Raw genomic sequence first — 21,870 nt, forward strand, 5'->3', positions numbered from 1 at the left:
AAGTAACCCATAATTGCACGCGATGTAAAAATATACAAAAATAAATTAGTGGCATGACAAATATCTACAAGGCTCTTTGAGAAGCACCTCTCGAAGGACCAATGTTAATTTGTTACAGGAAAGACTTAAATGAAATACAGCGGTTCCAACAACAATTCGGTTTCCCCGAGAGGTTCAGTACTTAGAAGGCTCTAAAGAAAAACGGGGAAATGAATAATTACGCATCGGAAAGGATTAAACTCGAGGAGATTAAAGAAAAAAGAGTTTTAAGCTAAATCACCATTTTCGCGGCTCATTCACAAACGTGGATTTTGTGCAGGCTTTTCTTACATGTCCCATTGTAGACTAACACAGGTTTTTTTTTTAAACACTACTGCTGTGGAGATTTATGGGAGTTTTATGTCATACCCCACACTCTAGCTTAATTACCTTTTGTACCCAATTTCTATGTGCACAGTATATACAAACTCTGCTAGTGTCCCATATATTTGTAATTAGGGGTTGAGTTTAATGACAGGGGGTGAATGACTTTAACCTTTTCATCAAAATCAGTAGAGAAGACAGTCTTCTGCTCATTAGTCACATTGGATGGTCTTTTGATAAACAAACTAAACTGAAACAAAGCAATTTGGACACTATTTGTCAATGTCTGTGAACTGAAACTCCAATTATGAAAGTGTCTGCTTACTGACATGTGATGCTGGTGCTACTCAACTACCTTGCTGTGGTTTTAATCAATGCGGAAGCTTTATGGGTGAATGACCATTTTATGTTTTTTTTGAATGCATATAGAATACGGTAAACATTTGTGAACACTTTCGAACACAATTCAAACAAAGCAAGACATACAAAATTGTCCCACATTGTATCTATACTAAGCATTACATAAAGATGACATTGTATTTAAAGACACAACATAGTCATACATGTATCCGCTGCTGGGTTTTAAAGGGAATCTTAAAATAAGGGACCCAAGTTACATTTAGTGAGAAGTCAGACGGATGACAATTTACTTAAATGTTTATAGAGAGACCCCCGGAATGTGTGTCTTGTCTAGCGGGTAAATGAATGAGAAAGTATATGGGTGTGTAAGTTTGCATATAGCCTGTTGTTGGTTGGTGGAAGGGGATGGGAAGAGATTCCAGATAAATTAAATAAATATATGCACCTGATTAAACCAAACTACAGGTCACCTCCTGGTCGCAAAGGGTCAGACCACACAGGGTCAAAGTGTATTCATCACAGAGGGGCTGTCACTATCCATTGTGCCGCATGGACCCAAAAGACGAAGCAGCCAGCCAGTAGTAGTGAAGATGTCAGTGAAGATAGTCGTCGTACATTGAAGTTATAAAGTGTCTAAATACGACGTGCAAGCGCAAACATTACAAACTCAATAAGACGATCCAATTTATTCAACAAAACTACTTGCAAGGAGTCAATTAATCATTTCACACAGCTGCTGGAAGATTTTTTTGTGTGCTAATTTGGTAATAACTGCTGAAATTGAATGGAAAAAAAATCATGTGATGTCACTGGTTAGAGTAAGTCATTGTTTGCCAGTGTCACAGCCAAATCCCCAGACGATATCAGTCTGGGGATTGCAGGTCTCACATATACAATACATTAATTTGACAATACACCTGAACGACCAAAGATGATTTCGATTTAAAGCTTTCGTGACTGCAGGGATTCATCTTCTTGGTTCTTTCGGTAAAGTCACGTAGAAGGAAAATAATAAAATAAAAAAAATAAAACATAATAAAATTATTCTCACAAAGTGAGAATTATTTTATTATGTTTTATTTTTATGGTAAATTTTTATTGTTTTATTATTTTATTATTTCCCTTCTACGTGACTTTACCGAAAGAACCAAGAAGACGAAAGATGAGTCCAGTTTCCCTTCTACATTTGCACGTATCATTATCGTTTGCAACAGCTCAACAGCAGTAAACGCGAGGAGTACGCACGCTCACTTTCTTTCTCAGATGTATTTTTGCATGCAATACTCTCCGTAGACTTTCAGTGTGAAACATACACTATGAAACCGGAGATGTTATTTTTACAAGTAATACAACTTTAAGTTGCAGAATAATTTAAAATTAAGCATGGCCCTCTGCAGAGTGGTACAACTCGTGCACCTAAAAGTGGTGGTGACATGGCCCAGCAGCGCCAGTGAGTTTGCCGCTTGTTGGAGGTTCACGGTTCAATACCACTGGCTGCCCTGATTAATACTACAGTTACATTCATCGTAAAAATATACGCCGTCTGCTTCAAAGCAGACGATGAAGATCGTTTGCAAGAGTACGTCATAATGTGCTGGTGTCATGGTCCAAATGAAAAAAAATACCAACATATTGCTCAAATGGAATTACACAAAGTAACCATCACACCGACTGCAAAAAACTTAGAGGAAACCTCCTGAATGAAGAGTCATGGAGACTCAGTGAGGCTCTCCTGGGTAAACATTAAAAAAAATAAAAACCTGAAACGGAAGACACTTTCATGAATTTTCCCGAGAAGAATGCTATTTGTTCAACGCTCCCAAACTCCTGCCTCTATGGGGGGCTGTGCAACTGTATCTGGAATGTAACTCGTAACAACGCACAGGGGTATGAATGACACTGCTGATAAAGCAAACAAAATATTGCGGGCTGAAATTCTATATTCAAGAATGTCAACATAATAACGCCACATGAATTTTCTCGAATTTAATACTCCCATCTATTTACGGTAATTACACACGCTTCAGCGACGTGTTCCATTTAAATTTTACACGGCCGATAATGGCCGTGTACTGCAGACCATACCGGGGTCCTTCCGGCTCCGCTCCGCGAGCGAGCGAGCGCGGCCCCATGCAGCGGGGACGGCGCACGGCCACCGCGCAGATGAAAGTGCAGGTGTTGGGTATCACGTGCATTAGGCCGAAAAGTGGCAGCGGCGGCGGCAGCAGCGGCGGTGCTGAAAGACAGCAATTTGTCCGAAGCCCCGGCAGAACAAGAGGTGATTGTGGTTCGGAGTGGGCTTGTCTAACAAACGCCATAAATCCATCTTTATGTTACGCATCAAGGAGAGTTGCTCAGTCGGACGGGCCGAGGCACAGAAAGGGACTTCTCCTGTGAGAGCCGCCGGGCGGGGTTGAAAGGAGGAACGTCACTGTTGGGTGATCTGCTAATGACGGCCTCGCCATCAGTGGGGAGAACAATGCCACCCTCTGTCTACAGGTCTGCGCTCAGAATAATAAAATTGACATTCCAAAAGCTAACCTGAAGGTATGCACTATAAATATCACTTGTGCTTTTATAAACACTTTAATCATTCATACAACTTTGTAAAAAGTCAACAACAGTTGTATGAGCTCCTGCCATAGAGTGGGAAATGTGTACCTCTGGTCACTGAAGGAGATGAGCACTGTCGGCAGTACTCTTTGAGCGGTGTGACTCTTTAGCTTGAATTTCGATTTAAAGCTTTCGTGACTGCAGTGATTCATCTTCTTGGTTCTTTCGGTAAAGTCATTTTTTTTTTTTAAACCCATTTTTCAATACACTGCTAAATGAAGTCCTCCTCACCATATCAGTCATTAGGGTTTGTATTATCACACTTCACCACACTGGTTAGTACAATGTTGGTGAAGAGATTGAGGAGCCCAGGACCGGTTCAGATATTACTCATCACTGATGTTAGCCATGGCAAGGAATTGAACTCGGGTCGCCGGGTTCATGGTGCAGCGTGCTAACCACCGTGCCATCACCGGTCTACCCCGCATATGGTGTATAAAAATATAAATGCAAGCGTATATTAAAACAGAAATAAACAAATGCACATTTATTTTGGCACCCCATGGAGTGAGCAGTGATTGACATGGACATTTCAACAAAATATCAAACAAACAGAAAACACTCCTGAGTTGGGCAGTGGAGTTGTGCCGCTTCTTGCAAACGCAGGCTCGTGTAACGTGCAGAAGCACTCAACATAAACAACAGGAAAAGACGGGGCCAACGCTGGTCACACTGCGCCAACGCTTATAGATTATTTATGATGGTGTCCAGTGAGGCCTGCATGGCTAAAATTGTAAGGCACTACGTAAACTTTCCACCATAAAATTGAAAACACTGATACGCCATAGATTTATTCGGGACACCTCCTTCAAGTGGTAATGTGTTGGGAGAAGCATTTACAGCTTCGGCACATCGGTCATGTGGGTGGATATGCCATGTGTGCATTAAACATTTCAAGATTTGCGAGAGTGCGTAAAACATTCCAGGCACACACATCTTGTGCTATATATAATTTCAGCCAATCCAGCAAGGATATACTGACTCATTCTGTATGTTGCATTTCTGAGTGTGGCATATCATATACATTTTGTAAATAGATACTCTTTAAAGTACATTTGATTCACTGCCAGTTTAACATTAGTGTAGTAAATTCAATTGTTTGACAATTGTGTTTGACCTGAATCCATAAAAATTTTAACAGTAATCCAACAAGCTAACAGCTGGATAAGGATGCATTTGTTCTGGTTATAAATGAACAGATTTACAAATGTGAACTCACTGAGTCAAAATCTCAGCTTTAAAAACGTCAGTCTGTGAAAGTTGCCAAAGCCGTAATGACACATTCTTCTGGGCCTTGATAAGGAGATAATGTAGATTGTGGTGATGTTTTTTTTTTACCAGGTAAGGCCCACTGAGCTATACAGCTCTTTTTCAGAAACGACCTGGCTATAAATGAGAGCTTGCAGAAGTGGCTTATCATGTGTAAATTTATAACAGCCAAATACAGTAGAACCCCTCTTAATGACCACCCCTGTTAATGACTAATCACTTAACGACGGCCTCCATAGAGCCCAATTTGTTCGCTTAACAACCATTACCCTAAATTTTGATTTAAAGCTTTCGTGACTGCAGGGATTCATATTCTTGGTTCTCTCGGTAAAGTCACATAGAAGGAAAATAATATAAATATAAAACAATAAAAATTCTCGCGACGTTTCGACTGCAACATAAGCAATCATCATCAGGTGTGAAATCCACAGCAAGAAAATTTGAAAAAAATAAATTATTGCTGTGGATGTCACACCTGATGATGATTGCTTGTGTTGCAGTCAAAACGTCGTGAGAATTTTATTGTTTTATATTAATATTATTTAATTATTTCCCTTCTACGTGACTTTACTGAAAGAACCAAGAATATAACCATTCCCCTGTTAACGACGGACTGTTGTAGGTACAGTAAATATGAATAAATGCATTCATTAACCATGCTTCTTTTAACAGTATGTGTTTATAATGTTGTTAGTATCTTTATGTATTAATATCCATTGTTAAATATTATAAGGTATGTTTTTTGGGTGAAAAATGGAAAATTTTGATGCTATAGAAACGACTTAAGCCTTTAACATGTATTTCCAAATTGCTTGACAACCGGTTTCGTGGAACCAATTACCGTCGTTAAGAGGGGTGCTACTGTACTGTAAATGCATCTATTATACAATTTTAAGAGCCTTTCAGAAGGCCTGAATAAAAAAAAGTTAAAGAAAATGGACCTCCCACCCGCCCCCCCCAGATGTGGGGGTAAAAAGTTGATCCAACAGGTTAACAAAAATTGTCGACTTACCCCAAAAAAATAAATCACCCCCCACCAAAATATGTATTATTTTGTAGGTATGCATGCCTACACTCTACATACAATAGAGTCAGTAGTATCTGCACATATTGGGGGGGGGGGGGAAGAAGACGACATCAGTGGGGGTTGACAAGCGAGGCGCAAAGCGTCAAGAAGCCCTCCGCAAGAGCTAGAATGAGGTGGATATCGGCCGCCGAAATTCTACAGTTTCTCAATGTGGAGGGAAAAACCGGAGGACCCGGAGAAAAATCCACGCGACCACGGGAAGAACATGTTGCTGCTGGGCTATACCTATAGAGGTCAGGCAGAGGGATTAAAGGGAAGGGTTCCACAGCAACGCTGGACAATTTCAAGCAGCAAGTGATCAAAGCGGGATTACAGCATTGCACCTCCGCTAAGAGATGGTGCCGCGTGGGCTCCCGTGGTTGGTCGCACACCATTCGCACACAGGTTTCAAATACAATGAGCACGTGGAGACACATGGTATATTATATGAACGCAGACATACAAGCTTACATTGTACATTCGTGGGAGGGGGGGGGGGAGAAATGTTGCAGTGTTTAGTTCACCGTGCTATGAACCTTCGATTGCCAGCCGTGGCTAATATCAGTGCTGAGTGATATCCGAACTAGTCCTGTCCTCCCCACCAACCCATACTGACCAGGGTAGTGAGGAATGGTCAAACAACTACCATGGGGTGGAGGTGGCATTCATTCAGCAGCAGATTGACAAAGGACTGTGATTATGATTATGACACAACCCATTCCCACGGAACAACTTTCAACCTGGCAGCACTATGCACAAAAATATAATATGAACAGAACAAAACTATTTGCCTCAAGTGTCACACTATTTGAGGTTGTGATGATAGCAAGTTATGAAAGACACAGTTATGCAGTTCAAGTGATAAAAATAATTCGATCTGGTTGTGAGTTTTGAATGCGTTTATGTAAAATGCACAGAGCATTCACCCACAACAGGTATGGAATAAGTTATAAGATTACCAAAACCCACTGGTCTCTTTCACACTCAGAAATGCAGTGAGGTTTTTTTGTACATAATAGATAGATAAGGCATGAGTCAGAAAAATCCCCAGACCACCAGCAAACATAAATCAACTTGGCACATCCCTGCACATATGTGCTATACGTTATCTCCTAGATGAAACAAGCAGAGAGGCACTTCGAGCCCATCCTTCGTGCAGAGTGACTCACTGCAAAAAGTGATGCATCTGCCTAAGAGCACTGTGCACGTGAGTGGTTACACTGGATTGTGGGGTGCGTGAATTTACGAGGAAATGGATGGAGGGATTTTTTTTTTACAACAGAGCAATTGCTTTACTAATGAAGTGTTTACACTTGACAGAATGCCCTTTGTCACGTCGGCCTCTGAGTGCCTTCTTCATACTTGCCATTTTTCGCCTGTCATGCTGAAGCAACACACAAATATTTGTGCCTGGTCTCTGCAGTCACGTGGCAGTCAATGGCAAGCCTGTCAGGTAAGCAACCTTGCTCCTGAAGTGAGCTTGGAAGAGACCATCGCCAATTCTGTGACAGCACTAGTGGTGCTCAAGTATAAATGCGTTACTTCGTTCTTAAGCAGCCACGAATGGTTAAGCAGGCCTCAACAGAACAACTTCGGCTCAACTGTTTTATCTTCCAAGTATAAATGCTCTGTATTAGAGGTAGCAATTAAAGATATAAGTGGAACGCCATTGTATTTCCACATACAAGTAAAATATTTTAGTCCAATGCTCTGTTAGCTTTCAAGACCAATATTATCCAGCAGCAATTGTTTACGCAAGCAAACTCTAGACCGGTTTCTACCTTCTGAGTTTCATCAGCAGTCAGGCTTATTGAACAGATTGTTCTGGGTTTCCAGATGTTATTTGGAAAGAACACTCCCTTTAAAGTGTTCAAATTTTGCTTGCTTAAACAAATTCTGCTGGATAATATTGGATTAGAAAGCCAATTGGCCAATGGACTAAAACATACTATAGTTATATGTGGAGACAAGACACAAAACAGAGTTCGGTTTATAAATGCCATTACCCAGAATGCTCCACAACAACACATTAGTTTTGTAGAAAAATTAAACATCTCTTCCATCACTTCACTGCAGACCCCCCCCTCCACACCAAGCATGATACTGCGAGGAACTCACGCTTCTGCACGCAGGGTGAGATGGCGAGCAGCGAGACGACCACGCAGAGGACGAGGTTGAGAGACAGGAGGCCCTTGTTGAGGGCGCAGCCCAACGGGTTCGTGTAGAACACGATCATGAGGGCGAAGGCCGCGATGGCCGCCGCGTAGAAAATCAGCGTGACGGTGATGAGCGCCGCGTACCAGGCCTTGTTCTGCTCGGCACCGGTGAGCCTGGCGAAAGAGCGCAACGGAAACACCGATCAGGTCGGTCGGCAAGTCAGGAAGCGAGTTGGTAGGCAGGCAGGTGAGTGGGTAGGCAGGTAGGTAAATATGTAGGAAAATGTCTAGGGGTAGGCAGGTAGGTAGGTGGGTAGAGATCGACACCTCGGCAAGTGGGTAGGTAGGTAGAGAGGTGGGTAAACGGGTAGGTGGTAGGGATAGGCAGGCAGGAAGGTGAGTAGTTAGGTCGGTAAATGGATAGGGAGTTAGGTTTGTATGGATGGTAGGCAGGTAGGGGATTAGGTAGGTACGTGGGTCGAGGTAGAAAGGTTAGTAGGTGGAGTTAGTCTAATAAGTACAGCCAGAAAAAAAACATGCAACCTTAGGCCAACGTAGCACATTTACTGGGGAGATCTTTGCAACAAGTAAAAACTATTAAGAATACAATTCAAGTTTTTTTTGTTCATGAGAAACTAGCGCATGCATGTTCTCAAAGTATAGGGATAATTTTAACTGACAAGTAAAATTACAAATTACACTAATTTTATTTTGGATCAGTGACAGTTTTATTGTAACAAGCAGTGGGAAGACACAAACAAACCTGGAAGAAAATCAGTTATATTACCTACATAATATGGTAATAATACACATTAAAAAATATTTCACAGAAGCTTCAATAGCACAGCACTCCATGCCAAAGCCTAGAATGAATTACAAGAGGACATCTGGGATTCTCAAAAGGCAAAGTAAAAACATGTTTCGCAACAACTGGATGAATCCAAACGAACAGAAAAAAATGTCTACGCCTACGTTCACCTCAAAGCTACTGACCACTCAACTTAATATTGATATTAAATTTCCAACTGCCACAGGACAGAAGACAAAGTGGTGGTTTTTCCTGCATTAATAGTTTGCTGCTTCATGGGATCAATCATGAGGGAAGGATATCCTACTCTCAGGGTGGTCGATAGAGAAAGACAATGTCTTATGTCTGAACCGCAGAATTGCCAAATTCAAAGCCCTAACATTGGAAGGCTGGCCATTGACAGTGTTTAATGTTTTCTGAACAAAGTAATTGAGTTTTTCTTTTGTACAAAAAACATATTCCTGCGGAGGGAGCTGGTAGGAACGTTGGGTTGCTCGGTCAATGGCCAGGGTCAACGGCGGCGTGGTGTATTCCGCAACTATGCCCGACTGTGAGGGCGGGCACAAGCTGGCGTGAGTAGGTGAAACGTTGAGTTTTATAAGGGCACCACGGGGTGACCAGCCCCTCCCCACCCAGCCCAACCCCTCCCACCCTCCCCACCCAGCCCCTCCCCACCCTCCCCTCCCCACCCAGCCCCACCCTCCCCACCCAGCCCCTACCCACCCTCCCCTCCCCACCCAGCCCCTCCCTCCCCACCCAGCCCCTCCCCACCAGGTGGTTCCTACCAGTATAAACGTGTAAATAGCTTTTGTTTTACATCCCTTTGTGCGTCCACTGCTGGATAAAGGCCTCCCCAGGTCACGTCAGCCATGGGAATGATTTGACCATACTTGACCATGCTGTTCAGTGTGGTGAAAGTATGGTGTTGTGAAGTAAGATGGAGGGGGAGTCCAGGACGAGTTCAGATATCACTGGCCACTTACGTTAGCCATGGCTGGGAATCAACTCAGGAGGCTAGGTTTCTAGTGGAGTGTGCCAACTATTACTCCATTGCTCCATTACATGTAATTTAAAAATATTTTTTTTAAATACTGTATCATAATACAGGATCTAGTACAGCAACTTCTTATAGATTTTGTTTGTGTGGAGAGCCACTTTTATGCACTCATAGGCAAGGGTATTTCCAGACAATTACAGTGTTATACCCAGTTCACGCTTGGAAATGCGACTATCCTGGTCTCTTGAGTCCTTACTTGATTAAGCAAATAAACTTGGCTTATCGTATCAGAAAAAACAGGCAAGGAGTTGGACAAATATGTGAAGCAGATCGCTCATAACATATATCTTGAGACTCAAGTCCGAATTTCCTAGGCACATTCTATTCGAGTAAACATTACCGTCAATTTAAGACGTACTGGGAGACAGTAGCCTTCGAGGCCCACCTGCTTCGTGTGTTTATGTCACCTTAAACCCAACTAATACTGTCCTCTATGTGAAATGCACATCATTAATTTGAATTTCCTAGGTAAATTATGTAAAAATGTGTTCATTTAAGATGTACTGTACGTGTCTTAGAATGTGCAAACGTTGTAATTTGTTATGTCATTATTCATTAATAAATCTGGTCCAGTAATGCAAACACTGGCTATTTAAGACAGCTTAAAAGATAACAATAATTATGAAATAAACGAATGTAATACCTTAGGTGATATCAGTCTTAAAAACACACAGCAGTAGGCTGTGCATAGAGGTAAGGTTTGGACTTCAACAATAACTCCACGCTTGCACTGGATTTTTCCTGGGTCTGCTTTTCGTCATGCTCCCCGTTTACATTTTAAAGACGGCGTCAAGTATAACACGGCTTGACCACAAGCTCTTAGCTGACAGAAACTCGGTGCAAATGCAGGTTCATGCAAAAGATTCCAAGATTCCACTTTTATTTAAAAGCTCGTTCCAAAAACAGGTAACAACTGTGCCAACCCAGCATGCCAATCGCACTGGAAATGTTCTCCTACCTTTAGTTGAACCTCAAAAAGCACCTCAACAGAACGTACCCTGTTATTAAATGCTGTTAACGATGCCAAAGTAGAAACACTTAACGCTAACTCTCTGCTTCTCTTATGCAATCATAACACCCAGAATGGCCGACTGGCAGTTTTAATGATGGAATGGTCACTTTACGTTTTATTCAACAACAAAAAAGGACGACATATTGTAAAACGTTAAGTGTTTCCACTACAGAAAAACGATTGCGAGGTCATTTTCACAGACATCACAAGTTCCCACTGCCGTACAAAAGTCAGAAAACAAATAAAATGGGCTGCTTGTTTATGAATTCTTCTCCAAAAATTTGACAAAGCATGATGCGATGACTTTTTAAATCCTTTATATTAAGTTCGCTTGCTTGCTTGCGTGCTTGCTTGCTTACGACCGTGCAAATCTTTCGGTCGTTTTTTAACCCACTTCCCGTGATCCAATCGAGCTGACATTTTCCACACAGACTCGTTGTGCGAGACAATTAATGTTCATGAAAAAAAATTCCCAAAATTGTACACTTTTTAGGCAAAAAAAAAGATTTTACATATATTCAAATAGAACTCATTCATGGCTTTGGCTGAACGTAACAGTGTAAGAGCCCAGAGCGTAACCCCTCCACAGGCCGTGGCGGAGTAGCGCAGTTGGTAGCGCCCTCGCTTCCCATGCCAAAGGTCGCGGGATCGATCCCCGCGTCCTCCACAGGCGAATATATTTTTAAATCCTTTATATTAAGTTTGCTGCCACGCATATAAAGGATTTATAGTGAAAAACTTTGTTTTTACGAGTTTACTTGTTAAAGTTGTGATGTACCCACTATATTATTAAACAGGAACAAGTCCAGAAATACCAGTCAAGAGTTGAGAAAACTTGACATGCCAGTCGATCATTATTCTTTCTTACTTGTATTTTATATATACAACAAAGGCCACAATGGATCATTTGTGAGTGACTTTTTAAAGCTCTGTGCCAACATAAAAAGCCTATAGTACTAATGGGATGTTATCTATTCCTCTCTTAGAGGTTTAACCTTTACTGATAACACAAAACAAAGCCCATCAAGCCATCTGGTGTGTTCTATACATTTTATGACTCAAGCTACCAGTCTCAAGTTAATTTGGGCTTCTATCCAAAGAAAATCAAAACAGGGCTTTAAAAAAATGCCTAAACACTTTGGCTACCAATGTTGTGTCGCCCGTGTTTGGATGGACAGCAGTAAACACTGCACTGCTATTCGTGCCAGAGTCGGAATGCAATCTACAAACACTGCATTTAAGCACATGTCACCACTGCCTCTGCCACCATACTGGTTACAGGCAACTTGTTCTGAGCTTTGCTTATCCTTTCAACACAAACTACAAAGAATGCAGGAACAATACACTGGCTTGTGGAATCCATTACATAACCGCATGTGTAGTATCTATTCATATTTATGTTGTATAATATAGTAGACATAAAGTAATTTGGCTTGGATCCCTCAGAAGGCCAATGCCTTTCCAAGTACTGAGCAGCACTGCTGGGCTGAAATCTGGTTCAACAAAAGGTACTCTGGTATTGGGAGTTGATGAGCTCAAATTACAAATAATTGCTCACAAAAAATACATTATAGTACATTATTAAAAGGTACAATTTAGGACCATGATAAATGGCAACAGCATGGCGAGGCCTTAATCCAGCAGTGGATTGATATTGTCTGATTATGATTAGCCCATGTTGGTTAATAAGGATGTGTTTTATTCCAAAATAATTGCTGTGGTGACACCGTCTGGAGCCATTTTGACATGATGCAATGCTCAGCAGACTGAGGAAGTTTCAGAAGGGTGTCCTCTGCACCTTGTGACACGACGAATATGAACATTTCATTCACTAAAAATCTAAATGTGTATATGTATTCATTCAAAACATCATGTAGCCAAATGTTGCCCATCATCAACTAAAAATGTATGCACTGCTGAATGAAGGCCTTTCCACGTCGTCACCATCTCTCACAGTACTGTGCCTGAGCCGATTAAATGTCTCCATCATTTGGCTGTCATTCAATCTCCAGTCTAGTTCATTGGTTATGATTCCTTGTTGCGATACGGCCTGGTCAAGCCCACTTACTTTTAAAAGTAAAACATCTCTCAATTGCATTTGTTCTCTGTGAACAGTAAACCTCAATCACTGTACATTTTGGCTAATTTCCACCGATGGGAAATTATTGGTTGGCTATGCACATGAGCGGGCACAACAGCATTTTTATTAATCCTGGAAGGACCTCAAAGAGGCCCTCATAGGGCAGAGATCAAACAAAATTGCATCAAAGTATGTCACTTCATTACAAGTGATTTCAACATGTTGGTACACAAGCACAGATTAGTTAGTACAAGTAATACACAATTAGTAGACTCAATGTTGCTAACCGAAACATAAAATAACAAGATATGTAAATAAAATGTCCACATAGCATTATATCAAATGTTGCTAAAAGCAAGGTGACTGCATACATCAAACTTGTGTGTTTTTTATTGCTGTAATTTACTTGTGGCAAACATCTCCTTTTGGATTGGTTTCAAATGTGTCAGAGCATTATTACTTTAAAAAAACGTCGGTATTAATTAAACATTACTGATATGTAATCACACAAAGTGAAGTAGAAGGATGGGGTAGAACGTGTAAATGTGACGTTCAACATTTTAAAAGATGTATAGAAAAAATATATAATATAAGAACATTTTGAAGCAAACAAATGCGGTGCTCATCTAGAATAGCCGATTATATATTGAAAAAAAAATCATAAAATACATGCTGCCAATGGCGATGAACAATTATACGTTATGTTTCAAATACAGTCTAGTGTAACCCGGATGGTGTCAAGGCATTGGGCCATCGATAGCAGACTGCCTAGTGAGTCTGGCAATGGTCCTCTAAGAAATTATAAAAAAACATCTCACTAACCCATTGCTGCACTCAACCGAACAGCCTCGCCACATTGCAAGCCAGACAGGCAAGCCACAAAACCCACCACCCAAAGCCATCCTCACCAAGCCACTCAGTCTCCCCACCAAACCACAAAGTGCAACCATACTGTGTGCATTTTCCTGTAAAAGGCACCCCACTATTATTGTTAAAAATAAGACCTGCAGAAACAGGCTTTTTGTTTTACTCGATGGGTTTTCGCCGTTGTGTTTTCGACCTGCACTGCGTGTTGTTCGGCACAATTGTCCCCTATTCCGCTCAACGTGCCGAGAGCTCCTTCAGGAACTGAATTGCTCCGAGCACGTGGGGCAAAACGTCGGATATCATGGTACAACGTCAAAAGCGCATCTGACTTGTTTAGTACACAGTTCTGTCTGTTACATAGGCACATGTACACACATGAGAGAATTGCCTATATTTCTAGATTTGAAGCTTTCGTGACTGCAATGATTAATATCCTTAGGTTTTTTCGGTAAAGTCACGTAGGTAAAAACATTAAAAAGTAAAATAAAAGAAAGAATTGCCTATGCCATAGAAATGTGGATATTTGTTTACTCCTGGATTGGCATCACCGACAGAGATGATGTCAAGACAGTAATATGCTAGTTGTAAAAGGAGATGCTTGACTCCCAGGAGATCTGTGTCTGTAAAGGGTATATATGTGAATTAGGTCCAGGAAGACCCTGGCACCATGCAGAGTAGCTTGAATTTCGATTTAAAGCTTTCGTGACTGCAGGGATTCATCTTCTTGGTTCTTTCGGTAAAGTCACGTAGAAGGGAAGTGATAAAATAATAAATAAATAAAATTATTCTCACGACGTTTCGGCCACAACGCAATCAGCCGTCCTCAGGTGAAAACCAGGTCCATCGAGGCAACAGGTCCGTCGAGGCGACAGAGTCTGAATTTCAGACGCTGTCGCCTCGACGGACCTGGTTTTCACCTGAGGACGGCTGCTTGCGTTGTGGCCGAAACGTCGTGAAAATTATTATTATTTTTTTATTATTATTATTTTATTACTTATTACTTCTTATTACTTCCCTCCTACGTGACTTTACCGAAAGAACCAAGAAGACAGAGTAGCTTGTTTATGACATTTGTGCATGGTGAAATGGAGCCCGGGGTGTAATCATCTCCCAGTATCACTGAAATTACTGCGAGAGTATTATTATTATCATGGCTGGTAGAGTGAAACCATTATAGCAGCAAGCTCATCCTCCTAAAGTATTGAAAGGGTCCTAGTCAACAGTCACTCCAAACATAATCCTAATGGGATCAGTACAATGAGTAGTGGCTGGTCGACAACAATTTTGGAAAGTCAAAAGTGGCTAGACTATGGAATTTAGTATTCCGTCCTATCGGATTATGGAATTTGTTACTGGCTTAGAACTGACAACAAATACAAAACGTAATTCACGTTCAAAATTGCACATTCAAGCAGTGACATTTAGGTTCATAATTATTTTGTATTCATGCATACATAAGCATGTTCTTACTGGAATGACAATAATGTATGTGCCAGAATTTCTTGAATCTCAGCTAGTCGCATTTGACATGAAACACTGCCACCTGGAGCAGATGTCCCATTCACTGCGCTGAATTGTATTGTTTGTTTAGGAAATGTTGTATTTCCATTTTTGTTGCAGATGTGTCTATGATTCCCGCATGCATGCAAACATGTTGTTTTGGTATAAAGCTAGTTCACAACTTCTATACATTTACAAAGATTAAATAAAGTAGAGGACCCTCACTGGCCACGATAAGAGATTTAGTTACAAATTTATTTTTACATATATATTAAAATACAATGTACTAAAACCAGGTAAGTATGTATGTTGAACTTCTTTCGCACTGTACGTAGCCAACCGTCCCCCCGGAAAATTCGTTGAAACGTTGTGATTTAAGGTCGCGATTCATTTGAAAATTTTAATTAATGTAACAGCCTCCAGTGGATTAACGGGTCACATGAACTCAATCCATGCTACATTAATGATAAAACACATAACATCTTAAAAATACTATTTGATGCATATTTCGTGAGCTGAAGAATCAATAACATGCGATAATCATTGCGCGTCCATGTGGAGAATATATGTAATAATATACATGAGCAGACATAATGCCTCTTTCCCACATTGGTCTCTTCACATCAAAAATGTCAGTATATTTTTTGCACGTAAAAGAAACGTTATTTAATCCAAAGCATGTTAAACTACCTAAAGAGTTTTAGCAACTTCATTGCACAAAGTAAGGCTCTCAAATAAACACCAAGAAGAGAGATCCGGATGAGCTTGGCTCTTCGATACCTATTATGGTCAATTAAATATCCATAGCAAAGGGTAGAGGGATGTGGTTTTTCAAGATAAAAATAAATAAAACTCCATGGACCATACTGACATCGATTATATTTAAAGGTGTGGCTGAAGTTAAACAGAGCTGAGGTTGGACAAAAAGGCATGGTTACATCATGTGCGAGAACAAGACTGGTGGGACGTGTACGCAGCGTATAAGTGACTTGGGAAAGCATATTCTCTAAAGTGATTAGCAGAACTTCCCATCCTCCAGCTAATGACGGGAGGTACTGAATGAATGGATCAGGTGGACTTAGTCCTGGGTACCAAACAATGGATCCTGCTGTTGAAGAATAAAATGCATGGCCTCAGATACTGTACATGGCACAAGCAGCCACTGCCCAAATTATCACCACTGGTAAAATGTGATCAGCCACACCAGTAAAACGCGATCAACTACAAATGGAAGCATTCCATCACTTCTTGGTCATGGTAGCAAGACATTTTATTCAAATAAATATATACCTCTGTATAGCCTTTAATTTGACAAGTCAATTGCAGCATTACCTTGCTCATCATCCTTCTGTTATTTTGGGATATTGTAATTGCAGGATTAGCAACAAAGACAGGGATGAAAGCTTACTGCCGACATAATGCCAAATGACATTTGCCATTGTGAAGGTGGGTAACATTTGTCGATTTAAAGCTTTCGTGACTGCAGGGATTAATCTTCTTGGTTCTTTCGGTGAAGTCACGTAGAAGGGAAATAATAAAATAATACAAATAAAACATAAAAAATAAAATTATCACGACGTTTCGGCCACAACTTCATCACGGTCTGGACATTTTGTAAAATGGTGGGGAGGGCAGCAAAGAAAAGCAAAACTTTGGTCACACGACAGTCAAATCCTACTCCTGAACTAAAAACACCATTCATTCATTTCGATTTAAAGCTTTCGTGATTGCAGGGATTCATCTTCTTGGTTCTTTCAGTAAAGTCAACATTTATTATGTTTAATTTTTATTCTTTTATTTCTTCCCTTCTACGTTATAATAAATGTTATATTTTTATTATTTTATTTCTTCCCTTCTACGTTGATGTAGAGTGGTACAATTTCGTAAACGTGATTAAATATATTAGGCCTGATAAAGCAGTACCATGTTTTCCTCAATGAAGCAGTACCTAATTGTAAGCAACATTTGGTGGAAAGCCCTCTAAGTAGTACACACTTGGCATGAAGTCAACAGAAATTGTTCTGTGGAGAGACTAGTCTCTGCCATAGAAAAACTTAATTTCCACAATCGGTACCAGCTGACACATGTTTGAGAATGGAGAGACTGCATCACACATAGCAATTTGGCGATGTATTTGAACCCACGACATTTGACAAGCTAGCATTGTTACACGTTTGGTAACATAATACCAAAACGGTACAATGTACCATGATCCTAATGCTCAATTTAAATAAATAAAATCGTGCATTAGAACATCACAGGTCAAACACCAGACATTCCTCTGCACGGCACTGACAGGAGTGCAGAAAACTCCGCTGTCAGTTCCCGTGTGAATGCAGCCTCCTCTACCGATTCTCCTGAGGAATCTGTAAAGGGAAAGTCAGCTCTGCGGTGGGTGAATGCGAGCAGACATAAGGTCACGTTCAGGATTGCTGGTGATCCGTTTCGAAGCGGCCAACATGGGTTGTGTTTCCAATTAAAATAGTATCGTAACAACTCGAACAATCACACCTACAACTGACTGCGATGGGGATTAGACAGCATGAATGTAACCGGGTGCCCTCATTGTCAGGCAGCGGAGTTGCTCACGACAGGGCTGCTTGTCCTCGAGCCCACCTACGGCGGCGAGAGGCGCCTGTGTGTGGCATGGCGCCTGTGATGCAGTGACGGTGTGGAGAAAAAAAATCTGAAATGACAGACTAATTTCTTGGCCTTAGTTCATAAACCACAAATATTTTTTAAAGTACAGGGTGGCCTTTCTCACGCGGCAAGCCTACGTTCCACAGTTGGTCACGTATATAATTGAGATTTCTTTTTTAGCAATGTTAAAAATAAAAACCCACAATCAACACAACAAAGCAGCACGTTTTGGCAGTGCTAAAGCTAATATTCTGTGGATTTGTAGGAGTGCTTTTTGAAAATTTCCCTATTTGCTGAGCCACTACTTCAGTGCAATGCCTTATGGGCTGATTGTGATCTGTACTGATAAATGCACAACCCTGAGATGGTATCACAAACAACATTGTGGGTTGCGCAGGCACATATTTTTGGCATCATAAAACACTTTTGACTGGATATTTTTTCTTTTTTTTGTTTACCATCTTGTTTTGTTTAAAGCACAGTAACTATATTTTCAGCGAAGGAAATAATACTTTTCTTTGAATTTCAGAGAACATTTTCACTTTACCATTGAGATGTTCAGCCAATTCCATTAATGGGTGTTTTTGGCATGTGGGTGGAAACTGGAGTTGACCGGAGAAAACCCACACACACACATAAGGCTGTCACACTCAAAGCACTGCACAGATAGATGAATTAATCAATTTCTAGACTGCCATTCTCTGGGAACCTCAATGCCTATTTTGTTTATTACTGAATACGTGTATGTTTTTACTGTTAATGTGATTAAAAGTACCCGACCATATGCCTTGTGTTAATTTTTGGAATAATGGAGGTTGGCTTTGAAGATACCGCTTCCCAGCTTGGCATGCATTTTGAAAAGTCTAAGCATTATATGTTGGACAAAATGCAGAACAGAATTCATCCTATATCTGCATATTTACCAGGAAGAGTTAAATATTTTTCAAGTATTTTTCAGAGGCCACTGAAAAACAATGGGAGTGAAGCCACAACTGTAATTTTCCCCACGCATTATGACAGCACACAAAGATCTTCCTTTTGTTGGATATGAAGCAGTCAAATGTCTGTAAACAAGCACCCCAACAGAGACTAATGGCATTATTGCAATCACGCGAGACAAAATATGTTTTAAGCTCACGTTTGCATGCTAATAGAAGACAGATTTTGGAGGGCTATTAGAAGTGACCTTTGCCCCCTGCATTTTAAGCAGGAACTTTGTTTTGCAGGATTATGGTTTAGAACACTTCACAGAGTGCCTTCTGCCGATTAAGGCAGATTTAGGCCCCCTTCTTTAGCAAGTCAAAAGGAGATTTGTACACGAAGGTGGAGCCAAGCTAGTAGTATGTTTGGAAAATCCATAGCTTGTATCATTCCTTAAAACACCTCCATGCTGTCAATAATGATGGTAATGTACATCTTACTGTACATTTTTCTGTCATCTAGACTCAAACCCTTTTTGTGTTTGGCACATTCCCGGATGACAAAAAAATACATATACTATATAAGAACCAGTATGCTTTGAAAATCAAAACACACCGTGCAAATACTGTACAATCATTCGGTATTTAGCCTACAATGGTCCACACCTTACAAACATTTCAAGAAATAAGGCAGGAAATATAATCGATCAGATTACACAGCCGAATATCACAATCACTCTAAGGAAAAAGAAATAGACTCGGGAGGAAAGATGGCATTGTAATGGAACAGCAGGCAAGAAAAGGGGAGCATGATTTCAGGAGGAAACAGATATTGATGCCAGGGGTCTATGGAAGTGAATTTAACAGCAGCTCCATAGGACTAAGGGTAGTGGCAAGTTTGGCTGCACACATGGCCTAAAGCAGGTGGACTTTATCTTAAAATTATCTATTTAGACATGAATATTATTTATATCACCACATTCTATGGTTTATAATAACCATTATTAAAACAATTTCTCTAAATGTAAAGACATTGACTACCGTTAAACAGCAGGGGCACAGTTTACTGCAGGTGCATGTTGGAAGCACCTTCAAGAGCCATAAATTACAAAGAACCCTCAATACTTAAATAAATTATAATGAAAAGGTAACACCTCCATGCTGCGGCATCTATAATCCCAGAAAGAACACTGGAATTATTCCTATGAATTACGGAGAAATGTAAGCACTCAAGACATAAAGCACCGTAAAAATATTTAAAGCATCTTTATAGCTAATTTGTTTATTTACCAACCGGTTTCAATTGCTTTAACCAGGTGGCTTTGGTGCATGCACAGCTGAGATATCACAATTGATCTCATTACCAATTACGTGTCTGTTATTTTAGCCAATAAGCTTTATCATCACATAAATGCAGTCCAGAGGGTCGTGCAGTTTTATTTTATTAACTTTAATAACGTCGTAGTGTGTTCTGGTGTTCTTTATAAAGAGGCCAGTTTATTCGTTGTTTTTATTCCACTTGGTCAATGTGGACAGCACCTTCACTAACAAAGGCCTGCTCTTGTAAGGAGCGCGGACGGCTCATGAGAGAAATCGCAAGGCACTCTCTACGTTGTGTGATCCAATGCCTGGAATGCATTATCACAGCGGGCAGGGTCACACTTATGAACCCCAGACTCCAAACAGAGCCACGTAACCTCTGGACCAGTAAGCGCGAGCAAGTATCTCACTGTGGAGAGCCCATTAACAAAAAAAACCATAGGGAATAATTCTCGGAACGTGCGGTCATCAGGAAGGCCAGGCGTGTGCAGAGGAAAGGCACCGTGCAGGGGTGCGAGCACTGGGCCTGTGCACCGAACCGGAACCTGAATTTCTAGTTTTGTGACGGACTTGTGTGGCAGGAACTGTAATTTAAACCAGGTGGGCCTTGTACCTTTACCTTCAACTTGGGGCGTACGCCGCTAATTAAGAGTTCAGTCGCTTTTTTAGCTGGACAAGAAACAAATCAGCAGTGTGACAGCGACAAGTGTTCCGTTTATTTATAAATGTCTCGTGTCAGCGGTAATGTCTAAATTGAGTAAGTAATGAAAAAAAGAGGTGACGAGAGCCACTGGAAATGACCCGCAGAGGCTCAATCACGAACCCAGTTCTCATTTCATATCAGAGTATCATCCACACTCTATCTTACACAGGTCACACACCATTTCACACCAAGCGAGGCAACCTTGAACCAATTTTGTACTTCACCAAGTGTCAAGGTATCGTGTGGCGTGGTTAACCCAATACTATCGGATAGCCCAGCGCTGTTGTCAGGGTCTGTCCCACAGATGAGCTACTGCAAAATGCATAGTTTACACTTCAAAGAGGCGTTTGTGCTGTATTACTGAAGAACCAGTTTAGTTTAATCCAGTCTAAGGTTTAAATACAGGAACCTGGCCTTACATTAATCTGCAAGGCACATTGGCTGGCGGATTAAATGTTATTTTCCTGGTCACATTTTACAAGTAGCTTGGTATTATTACATTGGCCACACCTAACATTGGCATTCTCAAATGCCTTGCTAAGCTGCAGAATACCAGATTTTTCAAGCCCCAGCTTGGATACCGGTTTGGAATGTTGTCTCCGACAAACACGGGTTATATTTATTAAAGCTTCTGTCCGATTTTGTTGTTGGATATCGGTTTTGATGAACTCGTTCCATCTTGCTGTCACTTTCTCAGTGAGTAACAGTGTATCTTTACATTGTTTATTCCGATGAATGGATGTACATGGAAATTATAAAGACAGGTCTTGAAAATATATTCACCATACCATTTTTGTGCGTGTTTTTTATAGTAACATTATTGCCGTCGAAAATTACTCACCAGTTTTTGTTCCAGGAGTGAGCAAACTCGATGAGGAGAATGAGCTGAATGAGGATGAACAGGAAACCTCCAACCATCCCAATATACTGCCACACTGTCAACACACAACAAATCAACCGGCTTTTAATTTGATGTACACTGCGTTGGTAGTATAAGACAACGACGACTCATCCATTACAACCTTTTGTCAATCTGATGCTGGAGGAAAGCCTCCCCACAATGTTGGTGGTTGTTTAACCATACTTCACCACACTGCTCAGTGCCAGTTGGTTAAGATGTGGTATAGGGTGGGGGG

At 40.8% G+C, this 21,870-nt stretch overlaps 1 protein-coding gene across 1 annotated transcript in view; it reads right to left on the reverse strand.

The window, feature by feature from the left end:
- The window catches only part of LOC144740823 (serine incorporator 5-like), a 51,299-nt gene that overhangs the window by 18,033 nt on the left and 11,396 nt on the right, over window positions 1-21,870 (reverse strand). The window contains exons 5-6 of the mRNA XM_078623551.1: window positions 21,576-21,669; window positions 7,790-8,001 (exon numbers count right to left, since the gene is read on the reverse strand). Of these exons, the coding sequence (XP_078479677.1) occupies window positions 7,790-8,001; window positions 21,576-21,669 (306 nt within the window). The remainder of the gene's footprint in view (window positions 1-7,789; window positions 8,002-21,575; window positions 21,670-21,870) is intronic.

The sequence above is a fragment of the Lampetra planeri genome, chromosome 3 (assembly GCF_965212315.1).
Source record: "Lampetra planeri chromosome 3, kcLamPlan1.2.h2, whole genome shotgun sequence".
In the NCBI taxonomy this organism is placed as follows: domain Eukaryota; kingdom Metazoa; phylum Chordata; class Hyperoartia; order Petromyzontiformes; family Petromyzontidae; genus Lampetra; species Lampetra planeri.